The sequence below is a fragment of the Anomaloglossus baeobatrachus genome, chromosome 10, assembly GCF_048569485.1.
Source record: "Anomaloglossus baeobatrachus isolate aAnoBae1 chromosome 10, aAnoBae1.hap1, whole genome shotgun sequence".
Taxonomy (NCBI): domain Eukaryota; kingdom Metazoa; phylum Chordata; class Amphibia; order Anura; family Aromobatidae; genus Anomaloglossus; species Anomaloglossus baeobatrachus.
In genome coordinates this window covers 27,666,542-27,679,679 of record NC_134362.1, presented here as the reverse complement: position 1 = coordinate 27,679,679, position 13,138 = coordinate 27,666,542, and the positions used below count along the sequence as shown (strand labels likewise).

The 13,138-nt window shown below is 56.3% G+C and overlaps 1 protein-coding gene across 1 annotated transcript in view; it reads left to right on the top strand.

Moving 5' to 3' along the window:
- The window catches only part of LOC142254310 (receptor-type tyrosine-protein phosphatase eta-like), a 132,168-nt gene that overhangs the window by 102,776 nt on the left and 16,254 nt on the right, over positions 1-13,138 (top strand). Inside the window, exon 18 of the mRNA XM_075325358.1 lies at positions 886-973. Within this exon, the coding sequence (XP_075181473.1) occupies positions 886-973 (88 nt within the window). The remainder of the gene's footprint in view (positions 1-885; positions 974-13,138) is intronic.

Sequence of the window (13,138 nt, the reverse complement as noted above, 5' to 3'; positions counted from 1 at the left end):
TCAACTTCCCGCTGTTCCCCCAGTGTCCTCAAACAGCGCTGGCATGCTGGCAACTGACCAGCATGTAATTGGCACAGCGCATGACATCACTGTCATGCGCGCCCACTTACAGCGCTGTCAGCTGTGCTGGCATATTCTGTGATCCCCATGCCCAAGATTATGGTCGTTGGGAGCAGTGAATATTCACAGCTTTAATCGGCGGCCGGCACATCGCAGTGCAGGGAACCGATAGGTCTCTACGCTGTGATTTTTTTTCAGCTGGATGCACACCGTCAGACACACATCCAGCTGAAACAGGTGCTGGAGTCGGCGGGCCCCCTACACCCCCAGGCCGCCACTGTTGTTACAGCCCTGACAGTGTAGTGCAAAATGCATGTTTTGTGTGCAAACTCAGAATACAGCATGTAAGTACAATGAAGACTGTATGTAATCAGTGCATGATAAAAAAAAAAATGCAACCTTTCACGGTCAATTTGTTTTTCTTTTTTTTTTTTTTACAAACTAAAGGTTTTCTGAAACTGCAAAAGACTGGAGTTACTCATTGTAATTATTTAGATGCACTAACACTTGCTGATGTGGGGATTGAACAGCGTGCCCCCCACGGTTGGAGATTGACAGCGGCATTTATCAGGATAACAGTTGCGAGTGGCGCACCGCTCCACCCACACTTGTTAGAGGCACATGTCGGCTGATGAAATCAGCCAACGTGCAGGGAAAGATGCGGACTTGGTGTACGAGAGCGCATCAAAGGCAGGGAGACGACCCATAATGTACATAGCACGCAATGGCTCGTTAAGGGGTTAAGGAATTTCTTAAGTTCACTTGTGTTATTAATTTGTGAAAATATAGTAAGCTTAGTCAGTTCTTTATTACATTTTTCTTTAGACGTTGGTCTACGAAGAGTGAAAACTTTGAAGCTTTGTTCAAGAAACTTCAAGCAAATAATGAATTAGGCTTCGTTATTGATTATGATGTATGTATTGAATATTATCAGAAGACAATAGGCATAAGTCTGGGTTCAGGCGAGCATGTGAAAAACTGATCTTGTGAAAAAAAAAATTATCTGAACAGCCCTATTTAATTACATTGGTACTGTCCAATATCTACTTGGACAGTACACGTCCGTATAAAGCGCTCATCTAAAGGAACTTTTGTCTAGGTTGACACAACCTTATTTTTGGTCCAAGTGCTGTCTATGAAAATACTGTCATCACACGGACAGCACTAGGACCAATGTTATACCATTAGTTTGTTCAGATGAGCGATTTTTCCAGATCTTCACGGGAGTAAGATGCATGCTCTAGTTTCCTCCCTTTCGTTGTATGAGACCCACCTGTTCAAGTCTATGGCTGCACCAGAAAAATCGGATCCCATGCGGATAAACTTTATAACATTTGTTTCTTACAGATTTATTGCCATTATTAACCTAGAAAACTGTATTTAATCTTGTATATTTTAAAATGTTGATGTATAAAAACATGCCACATGGATATAAAAAATGTACAACACAGATGGCACACGAATTCCATATGGATGACAATTGTTTCAGGATGAATCTCGGATGACCTTTTATATGCTGGTGTGAACTGGGGTTGCAGATACTGCACTGTTTTACAATATGTGAACATCTCCTAAATCGTACACTGTGATCTCTATCAGGGCCGTATTTGCCACTAGGCACCCGTGGTCCCGTGCCTAGGGCGGCACGTTGCGGGGGGGCGGCACTTTCTGGCAGCAAAAAAAAAAAAAAAAAAAAATATAATTTTTTTTTTTTTACATCCCCGCCCCCCGCCCCTCCCTCCGTTGCACTTCGCTGTGCTCTCGGGGGGGGGGGGGGGTGAGAGGGAGAGGAAAGGCGCACTTCTATCTCTTTACATACACGGAGGGCGCCAGGCATAGTGAGCTGATTAACCCCGGAAGTTCCAGCGCCTGCACTTCCGGGTCAGAAACGCGCGGGCGCGCCAATCAGCTCACTGCCCCGTGCTGCAGCGTCCAATGCTGCAGACGACACACGCCGCGGAGGAGGACGCGACTGGAGCTGGAGCCAGCCAGAAGAGGGTAATCAGCAGAGCAGGGCAGCAGGCACCGGAGCAGGTATGCGTAAGGCAGAGCCTAGAATGTATGGGCACCTTACAGGTTAGTTGATGATCGTTGCGATGCCTCTTTTTGGCTGGGGGGAGGCTGGTAAAAGAGATAGGCTGGGGGGAGGCTGGGAAAAGAGAGAGGCTGGGGGGGAGGCTGGGAAAAGAGAGAGGCTGGGGGGAGGCTGGGAAAAGAGAGAGGCTGGGGGGAGGCTGGGAAAAGAGAGAGGCTGGGGGGAGGCTGGGAAAAGAGAGAGGCTGGGGGGAGGCTGGGAAAAGAGAGAGGCTGGGGGGAGAAGAGAGAGGCTGGGGGGGAGGCTGGGGGGAGAGAGAGGCTGAGGCTGGGGGGAGAGAGAGGCTGAGGCTGGGGGGAGGCTGGGGGGAGAGAGAGGCTGAGGCTGGGGGGGAGGCTGGGGGGAGAGAGAGGCTGAGGCTGGGGGGGAGGCTGGGGGGAGAGAGAGGCTGAGGCTGGGGGGGAGGCTGGGGGGAGAGAGAGGCTGAGGCTGGGGAGAGGCTGGGGGGAGAGAGGCTGAGGCTGGGGGGGAGGCTGGGGGGAGAGAGAGGCTGAGGCTGGGGGGGAGGCTGGGGGGAGAGAGAGGCTGAGGCTGGGGGGAGGCTGGGGGGAGAGAGAGGCTGAGGCTGGGGGGGAGGCTGGGGGGAGAGAGAGGCTGAGGCTGGGGGGGAGGCTGGGGGGAGAGAGAGGCTGAGGCTGGGGGGGAGGCTGGGGGGAGAGAGAGGCTGAGGCTGGGGAGAGGCTGGGGGGAGAGAGGCTGAGGCTGGGGGGGAGGCTGGGGGGAGAGAGAGGCTGAGGCTGGGGGGGAGGCTGGGGGGAGAGAGAGGCTGAGGCTGGGGGGGAGGCTGGGGGGAGAGAGAGGCTGAGGCTGGGGGGGAGGCTGGGGGGAGAGAGAGGCTGAGGCTGGGGGGGAGGCTGGGGGGAGAGAGAGGCTGAGGCTGGGGGGAGAGAGGCTGAGGCTGGGGGGGAGGCTGGGGGGAGAGAGAGGCTGAGGCTGGGGGGGAGGCTGGGGGGAGAGAGAGGCTGAGGCTGGGGGGAGAGAGAGGCTGGGGGGGAGGCTGGGGGGAGAGAGAGGCTGAGGCTGGGGGGGAGGCTGGGGGGAGAGAGGCTGAGGCTTGGGGGGAGGCTGGGGGGAGAGAGAGGCTGAGGCTGGGGGGGAGGCTGGGGGGAGAGAGAGGCTGAGGTGGGGGGGAGGCTGGGGGGAGAGAGAGGCTGAGGCTGGGGGGGAGGCTGGGGGGAGAGAGAGGCTGAGGCTTGGGGGGAGGCTGGGGGGAGAGAGAGGCTGAGGCTGGGGGGGAGGCTGGGGGGAGAGAGAGGCTGAGGCTGGGGGGGAGGCTGGGGGGAGAGAGAGGCTGAGGCTGGGGGAGAGCGGCTGCTGCTGGGGGAATGGGAGAGAGGGGCCAATGCTAGAGACAGAGGACAATGGTTGAGGGATAGTGCAATGACAAAATCGATGGGGGGAGTGTAAGGACTCAGAATAAGAGGGGGGCAGCATTGGGAGCTCATTATGGAGAAGGGGCAGCATGTGTGGGCTCAGTATGGAGTGGAGCAATGTAGGGGAGTCAATATCAAGAGTGGTGTAGTGTGTGTGTGTGTGGGGGGGGTGTCTCAGCATAAGCGTTAGTGTGGTGGTCTTACTATGATGAATGGAGCAACATGGAGGTGTCATTATGGAAAAGAGTAAGGCAGCATTAGGAGCTCATGGAGAGGGGCAGCATGCATGGGACATTGTGAGGAGGGGCAGCATGCATGGGACACTGAGGAGGGATCAGCATGCATGGAACATTGTGAGGAGGGGGCAGCATGCATGGGACACTGTGAGGAGGGGGCAGCATGCATGGGACACTGTGAGGAGGGGGCAGCATGCATGGGACATTGTGAGGAGGGGGCAGCATACATGGGACATTGTGAGGAGGGGGCAGCATGCATGGGACATTGTGAGGAGGGGGCAGCATGCATGGGACACTGTGAGGATGAGGCAGCATGCATGGGACACTGTGAGGAGGGGGCAGCATGCATGGGACACTGAGGAGGGATCAGCATGCATGGAACATTGTGAGGAGGGGGCAGCATGCATGGGACACTGTGAGGAGGGGGCAGCATGCATGGGACATTGTGAGGAGGGGGCAGCATGCATGGGACATTGTGAGGAGGGGGCAGCATGCATGGGACATTGTGAGGAGGGGGCAGCATGCATGGGACACTGTGAGGAGGAGGCAGCATGCATGGGACACTGTGAGGAGGGGACAGCATGCATGGGACACTGTGAGGAGGGGGCAGCATGCATGGGACACTGTGAGGAGGGGGCAGCATGCATGGGACCCTGTGAGGAGGGGGCAGCATGCATGGGACACTGTGAGGAGGGGGCAGCATGCATGGGACACTGTGAGGAGGGGGCAGCATGCATGGGACACTGTGAGGATGGAGCAGCATGCATGGGACACTGTGAGGATGGAGCAGCATGCATGGGATATTGTGAGGAGGGAGCAGCATGCATGGGACACTGTGAGGAGGGATCAGCATGCATGGGACATTGTGAGGATGGAGCAGCATGCATGGGACACTGTGAGGATGGAGCAGCATGCATGGGACACTGTGAGGAGGGAGCAGCATGCATGGGACACTGAGGAGGGATCAGTATGCATGGGACACTGTGAGGATGGAGCAGCATGCATGGGACACTGTGAGGATGGAGCAGCATGCATGGGACACTGTGAGGATGGAGCAGCATGCATGGGACATTGTGAGGAGGGAGCAGCATGCATGGGACACTGTGAGGAGGGGGCAGCATGCATGGGACCCTGTGAGGAGGGGGCAGCATGCATGGGACCCTGTGAGGAGGGGGCAGCATGCATGGGACCCTGTGAGGAGGGGGCAGCATGCATGGGACACTGTGAGGAGGGAGCAGCATGCATGGGACACTGTGAGGATGGTGCAGCATGCATGGGACATTGTGAGGAGGGATCAGCATGCATGGGACACTGTGAGGAGGGATAGGCATGCATGGGACACTGTGAGGAGGGATCAGCATGCATGGGACACTGTGAGGATGGAGCAGCATGCATGGGACACTGTGAGGATGGAGCAGCATGCATGGGACACTGTGAGGAGGGATCAGCATGCATGGGACACTGTGAGGAGGGGGCAGCATGCATGGGACACTGTGAGGAGGGGGCAGCATGCATGGGACACTGTGAGGAGGGGGCAGCATGCATGGGACACTGTGAGGAGGGGGCAGCATGCATGGGACCCTGTGAGGAGGGGGCAGCATGCATGGGACACTGTGATGAGGGGGCAGCATGCATGGGACACTGTGAGGATGGAGCAGCATGCATGGGACACTGTGAGGATGGAGCAGCATGCATGGGACATTGTGAGGAGGGAGCAGCATGCATGGGACACTGTGAGGAGGGGGCAGCATGCATGGGACCCTGTGAGGAGGGGGCAGCATGCATGGGACACTGTGAGGAGGGGGCAGCATGCATGGGACATTGTGAGGAGGGGGCAGCATGCATGGGACACTGTGAGGATGGAGCAGCATGCATGGGACATTGTGAGGAGGGATCAGCATGCATGGGACACTGTGAGGAGGGATCAGCATGCATGGGACACTGTGAGGAGGGATCAGCATGCATGGGACACTGTGAGGATGGAGCAGCATGCATGGGACACTGTGAGGATGGAGCAACATGCATGGGACACTGTGAGGATGGAGCAGCATGCATGGGACATTGTGAGGAGGGATCAGCATGCATGGGACACTGTGAGGAGGGATAAGCATGCATGGGACACTGTGAGGAGGGATCAGCATGCATGGGACACTGTGAGGATGGAGCAGCATGCATGGGACACTGTGAGGATGGAGCAGCATGCATGGGACACTGTGAGGATGGAGCAGCATGCATGGGACACTGTGAGGAGGGAGCAGCATGCATGGGACAGTGTGAGGAGGGGGCAGCACGCATGGGACACTGTGAGGAGGGAGCAGCATGCATGGGACACTGTGAGGAGGGATCAGCATGCATGGGACACTGAGGAGGGATCAGCATGCATGGGACACTGTGAGGATGGAGCAGCATGCATGGGACACTGTGAGGATGGAGCAGCATGCATGGGACATTGTGAGGAGGGAGCAGCATGCATGGGACACTGTGAGGAGGGGGCAGCATGCATGGGACCCTGTGAGGAGGGGGCAGCATGCATGGGACCCTGTGAGGAGGGGGCAGCATGCATGGGACACTGTGAGGAGGGGGCAGCATGCATGGGACACTGTGAGGAGGGGGCAGCATGCATGGGACACTGTGAGGAGGGGGCAGCATGCATGGGACATTGTGAGGAGGGGGCAGCATGCATGGGACACTGTGAGGAGGGGGTAGCATGCATGGGACCCTGTGAGGAGGGGGCAGTATGCATGGGACACTGTGAGGAGGAGGCAGCATGCATGGGACACTGTGAGGAGGGGGCAGCATGCATGGGACCCTGTGAGGAGGGGGCAGCATGCATGGGACCCTGTGAGGAGGGGGCAGCATGCATGGGACACTGTGAGGAGGGGGCAGCATGCATGGGACACTGTGAGGAGGGGGCAGCATGCATGGGACATTGTGAGGAGGGGGCAGCATGCATGGGACATTGTGAGGAGGGGGCAGCATGCATGGGACACTGTGAGGAGGGGGCAGCATGCATGGGACACTGTGAGGAGGAGGCAGCATGCATGGGACACTGTGAGGAGGGGGCAGCATGCATGGAACCCTGTGAGGAGGGGGCAGCATGCATGGGACCCTGTGAGGAGGGGGCAGCATGCATGGGACATTGTGAGGAGGGGGCAGCATGATGTGAGGACAGTGCAGATCATATTTCAATCGAGGAAGGTGTGGTGGGTATAATTTATAAGGGAGGGCAGTGTGTAGTTTATTAGGGGTAGTGTGACAGTCACAGTATATAAGTGGGGACGGTGTGGTGGGAATATTTTATACTCATGCTATGTTTTGATGTGCCTGAGGTGATCCCCATTGGGGGGGGGGGGGGGTTAGTGCCCCTCATTTCTCATTTATACTTTTTAAAGTGTTTTACAGAGTAGATCTGCCTTAAACAGATGTCGAGTGCGAAAACTCAGTTTTACGTTGTCACTAAGGGGCGCGACCACTTAAAGTGCCTAGGGCAGCATGAAGGCAAAATACAGCCCTGATCTCTATAGAGTAAATATTTCTCTATTTTTACATACTGTGAATATTACAGGTCACAGAAACTCAACGCTCATCTATTTGCTTTGCAGTTTTGCACTTGTCACATCACGGTCAGGCACCTGGCACCCTCGAAAAATGGCTGCAGGGAAAATATAGTACAAATTTTGGTTATTAATCTTCCAATACAACCAAGTAGTGAGAGCTCTATTCTGACTCCTAAAGATAATTTATAAAGTGCAGGGCAATCTTTATAATGTCCATCTTCATGGGCGATGTGGACGGACATGTACTTTAAAAGCAGCTAGGGACCAAGTCACTCAGAACAGCAGTCAGGAAGGCAGGTCCCCAGGGACTTTTTCCCACCTGCTCTCCTTGAGTTACAAGTCTCTCCCTGCTTATATAAGAATAGACAAATGAGTCAATGGCAGCAGCCAAGATGAAGCCTCTAGGGATCATCTTGTTCGACTAGTCTTTTGCACAATTTGGTCTCTGCTTCAGAGATAAACATACCTGGCTGAAATCATACATCCAGTTTCTGATTCAAGCTGCCTATGGATTGGGCAACATGCATCAGCTGTCAGGTTCCCCTTAAGTAGCTCAACAGAACTAGTAGAACAAGTGTTTTTTCCAAATTCAACACAAAATATCACGGTAGGTGTCACAAACCACCGGGGGGGTCACTCAGAAATCCCCCGCGCTGGCTACCAGTACGTCACGATCGGGGGGTAACAAGCAGGAGTCACCCCTCCTTTATACCTCCCGACCGACAGACAGAGCACGTGACGCGCTCTCTAGCGCCCCTCTTATAGTCAGGCCAATTATGGAATTGCCCGACAATAAGCAAGGAGGCCGCTATACTACTTATGCCGATTATTGAAGGGTCCCCGGTGAGAGTAGGGTATATATTCCCCCGACCTCCGCGGGCGGAATATATAATATCTTCCCGAATCTCACTGGCCTCCCCACAATAATCCTTGGCACAACTCGCTGCCACCAACCGCTTCACGGTAACTATTAGCCGAACACACAGACGTGGGATTCAAGATCGAGATAACAGAACAGCCCAAGATTAATTATATAATTTAATCAGCCTAAAGCACACTAGAAACTACAATATATACAATAGGGAATCTACAGAATATACATATGTCAGAGTACAGTTACAATCAAAGCATGGGTTACAAACAGGCATACACAGTTCCAGCAGTTACCTTGTTGCGTCTGGCCACAGGGGGGCGCTGTAGACCAGGTTTCCAGGAACTCTCTCACAGGTCTTTCCCAACCAAGCCCCCGAGCAGAAGAACACTGGAAAATGGCCGAAGTAGGGTTATCAACCTGGGCAATCCAGGTCCCCTCCTACCTTAGTGACCTCACAGGGAAGCACTGCCACTCCCCCTGCATGGATCAGAATTATCCAGCCAAGGGGATATTGGCCATAACTTTGCCTGGGAGCGTCGTAGGCGGACGCCAATGCTCTCATTGTGACAGTTATGAATTTAGCTACAGAACGAGGGGACTCATGACCTGTCTGCCAGTTCCCCATTGGCTGATATCACGCCTGGGGCATTTCCCAATGTCCCGCTCCCATAAAAAGGGGGTGCCGGCATCGTCCACATGCGGAGACACCATTTTTATGGTTGCCATATTTATCGGAGATATGGCTTGCGAGATATGAACCATTTTTTACTGGAGTCGTTCTGTCTGGCTACTTCCAAGCCTTGCTAATGAGATACAACTCTGGACACAGGGTGACGGCAGGGAGTCATCCTGGATCCATTGTCCTCACATCATCTCATTTCCATATCACAGGACACCTTCACAGATGGCCATGGGATTTGTTGCTAAACCAGTTGTGTAAAGGGAAGGGGGGGGGGGGGTGACACCAGGAGAGGGCTTCCTGACATGACTTGAATGTCATGATTTATCGTCATATCTCCGGATTTACTTCACACCTCCCCCCTTTTGAGGGCGCTAGGGGGCAGCACACTCCGGTGTTCCCCCGTGCGCCCGTCCGCGACCTCTCCTTGTCGGGACAGCCCGTCTGCGTTACCGTGGTCACGGCCCCTTTTGTGGCGAATGGTGAAGTTGTATTGCTGGAGCGCAAGGCTCCATCGCAACAATCGCCCATTCGTCCCAGAGACGGTGTGCAACCAGCTGAGGGGATTGTGGTCCGTCTCCACGATGAAGTGGCGCCCGTATAGATAGGGTTGCAGACGCTGCAGGGCCCACACTATGGCCAGGCACTCCTTCTCCATTGTAGAATAGGCCACTTCCCTTGGTAACAGCTTCCTGCTCAGGTACAAGACTGGGTGCTCTTGGCTCGCAGAGTCCACCTGGCTGAGCACCGCACCGAGGCCGAAGTCACTGGCGTCGGTCTGTACTACAAACGGCCGCGTGAAGTCGGCTGCCTGTAGCACGGGCGGGCTGGACAGGGCGTCCTTTAGGGCCCGGAAGGCTGTCTCGCAGTCCATTGTCCAATCGACTGCAGAGGGCAGCTTCTTCTTGGTGAGGTCCGTCAAGGGCTTTGCCAGGCTACTATAGCGTGGAACAAACCTCCTATAGTACCCAGCGGTCCCCAAGAAGGACATCACCTGCTTCTTGGTCCTGGGGGTGGGCCAGGATGCGATGGCTTCCACTTTCTCAGGCTCGGGCTTCAGTGTTCTCCCACCTACCCGGTGACCGAGGTACTGGACCTCGCTCATGGCCAGCTGACACTTTCCCGGCTTGATGGTCAGACCTGCCCGGTGGATCCGCCTGAGCACCTGTGCTAGATGCTCTAGGTGGTCCTCCCAGGTGGGACTGAAGACGGCAATGTCATCCAGGTACGCGGCCGCGTACCCTTCAAGTCCCTTGAGCAGGGTGTTGACCATCCGCTGGAAAGTGGCAGGGGCATTCCTCATCCCGAATGGCATCACCGTGGACTCGTACAGTCCAAATGGGGTAATAAAGGCAGAGCGTTCCCTGGCCTTGCGAGTCAGGGGGATCTGCCAATATCCCCGGCTCAGGTCCATGATGGTCAGGTACTGAGCCCCGGCCAACTGATCGAGCAGGTCATCGATGCGTGGCATTGGGTACGCATCGGCGACCGTGACAGCATTGAGCCCCCTGTAGTCCACGCAGAACCGAGTGGTTCGGTCCTTCTTAGGGACGAGGACTACAGGCGAGGCCCAAGCGCTGTTGGATGCCTGGATCACCCCCAGCTTCAGCATCTCGTCAATCTCCTGGCGCATGTGTTGCTGCACCTCCAGGGAGACCCGATATGCTGAACGCCGGATCGGGGGATGATCCCCAGTGTCCACGTGATGGACAGCCAAGTCAGTCCTTCCGGGCTGGTTGGTAAACAACCCCCGGAAGGGGTGTAGGGTGGCCCACAGCTGGGACCGTTGGTCCTCCAAGAGCTGGTGGCCAACCTCCACATCCTCAATGGATCCGCCTGCCCTAACCTGGGCTAGCATATCCAAGAGGGTTTCCGCTTCTCCCTCCTCGGGCAGGTTGCACACGGGGAGCGCACATGCCTCCCGCTCATGATGTGCCTTCATCATGTTCACATGGAAGGGCTTCCGCCTTCCACGGGCAGGGTCCAGGGTGACCAGGTACGTTACAGGGTTGAGCTGCTGGTACACGAGGTATGGGCCTTCCCAGGCTGCCTGAAGCTTGTCCTGTGGTACGGGGACCAGTACCCACACCTCTTGACCCACTTGGTAGGTCCTCTCACAAGCGTTCTGGTCGTACCAACGCTTCTGATCGGCCTGGGCTTGAGCCATATTGTCGTGTACCAGTTGCGTCAAGGCCTGCATTTTGTCCCGGAAGCGCATGACATACTCGATAACCGACACTCCAGGGGTGGCCAAATCCCCTTCCCAAGCCTCTTTCACCAGAGCCAGGGGGCCCCGCACACGTCGCCCGTACAGGAGCTCAAACGGTGAGAATCCTGTTGAGGCCTGTGGAACCTCCCGGTAAGCAAATAACAGGTGTGGGAGATACCGCTCCCAGTCACGCCCATGGGAGTCGACCAACATCTTAAGCATCTGCTTTAAGGTGCCATTGAACCGCTCGCACAGGCCATTAGTCTGTGGATGGTACGGGCTGGCCACCAGATGTCGCACCTGGACTTGCTTACAGAGGGCCTCCATCAGCTGGGACATGAATTGGGTCCCCCGGTCAGTGAGCATTTCCTGGGGAAAACCCACTCGGGAGAAAATCTCCAGCAATGCGGTGGCCACCTTGTCAGCCCGAATGGACGACAAGGCCACTGCTTCTGGGTACCGGGTGGCATAGTCCACTACCGTCAGTATGAAGCGTTTCCCGGAGCTGCTGGGGATGGCCAGCGGGCCGACCAGATCCACAGCCACCCTCCTGAAAGGCTCATCGATGATTGGCAGAGATACCAGTGGGGCTTTGGGGCGTGGCCCCGCCTTCCCCACTCTCTGACAGGTTTCACACGAACGGCAGTAGGCAGCCACATCGGCCCCCATTTTTGGCCAGTAGAAATGCTGGTTTAACCTGGCCTTGGTCTTAGCGATCCCTAGGTGTCCGGCCATCGGAATCTCATGTGCGATCCGCAACAACTCCGTCCGGAACGGATAGGGTACCACCAACTGTCGGTCCCTGGGCCACGCCTCCGGTGAACCCTGCTGGACCGTGGCCCGGTACAGCCGTCCTTGGTCCCAGACCACTCGCTCCGGGTCCGAGTCCGAGGGAGGCTGTGCCGCCTGCTCCTTTAGAGCTTTCAGGCTGTCGTCAGCTTCTAACGCTGCCTGAAACTCCTGACTAGATGTGGCCAGAATCGACGAGACTGTCACATCTTCAGTCAGTACCCCGGGACCTGTGTCCTGGCCTCCACCGGACTCGGCTGCCACTTGGTCAGAAGGGGAAGAGCTATCGGACCTCCGGGAGGCCCCTTGGCTTCCAGCACTCCCACTGCGGGTGACAGCGGCCACAGCCGCTGCGACCGTGGGTCGTGCCTGCTCCTCCTCCGTTCCTGACCAAGTCGCCGGTTCAGGCAGACCTACCTGGCTTCCTGACACCCCGGTTGTGGGGGAACCATGCACCGAGATCTTACCTGGGAGCACTTCCGCTCCTGGACCGGCCCCAATCTCACCTGCCTGTTCCCCTCCTGCAGCAACAGAACCCCGCTGTGAAATCTCTGGGGACCCCACATTTGCTGTGGTAGCCCCCACCCCACACACTGGTCCTCCCCCTGCAGCACCCTGCTCTCTGCTTATCCCTGCAGAGGGCAACAGATCCCAGCTCACAGGCTGGTTACTTGTAGAGGCATTGTCACACCTTTCTCTGACCCCCTCCCCTCCTGTCACAGCTGCAGCTGCGTGTGTGTCTATGGTGTCTGTGCAAGCAGAAATATCAGAGTTCACTCCCTCCTCCCTTACATCATTCATAGATAACACATTAACATTGTCAGGAGTCATGTCAGCACTGGCTGAAGGTTCAGCCCTTGGGGCGGGGCCAAACTGGGAGGTTATTTGCCCCAAATCTGTCCCAAGTAGCACGTTTGCAGGGATCCGATCAGTTACCCCCACCTCCCTCACCCCTCGCCCTGCGCCCCAGTCCACATAAATGTCAGCAACAGGCAGCGCCGGGTCAATGCCTCCAATCCCGGAGACAGCGAGGGTTTTTCCAGGGATCAAGTCTTGGGGGGACACCATCTCAGGCCGCACCAGAGTCACCTCCGAGGCGCTGTCTCGCAGTCCTATGGTCACAGACCGGCCGACGGTGACAGGTTGGAAGCTGTCCAGGGACCTACCACCACCCCCACCCACACAATACACCTTGGGCGGCCCTTGGGACGGGGACGGAGCCGGGGCCTTGGGACGCTGAGGGCACATGGCCTTGAAGTGTCCAGG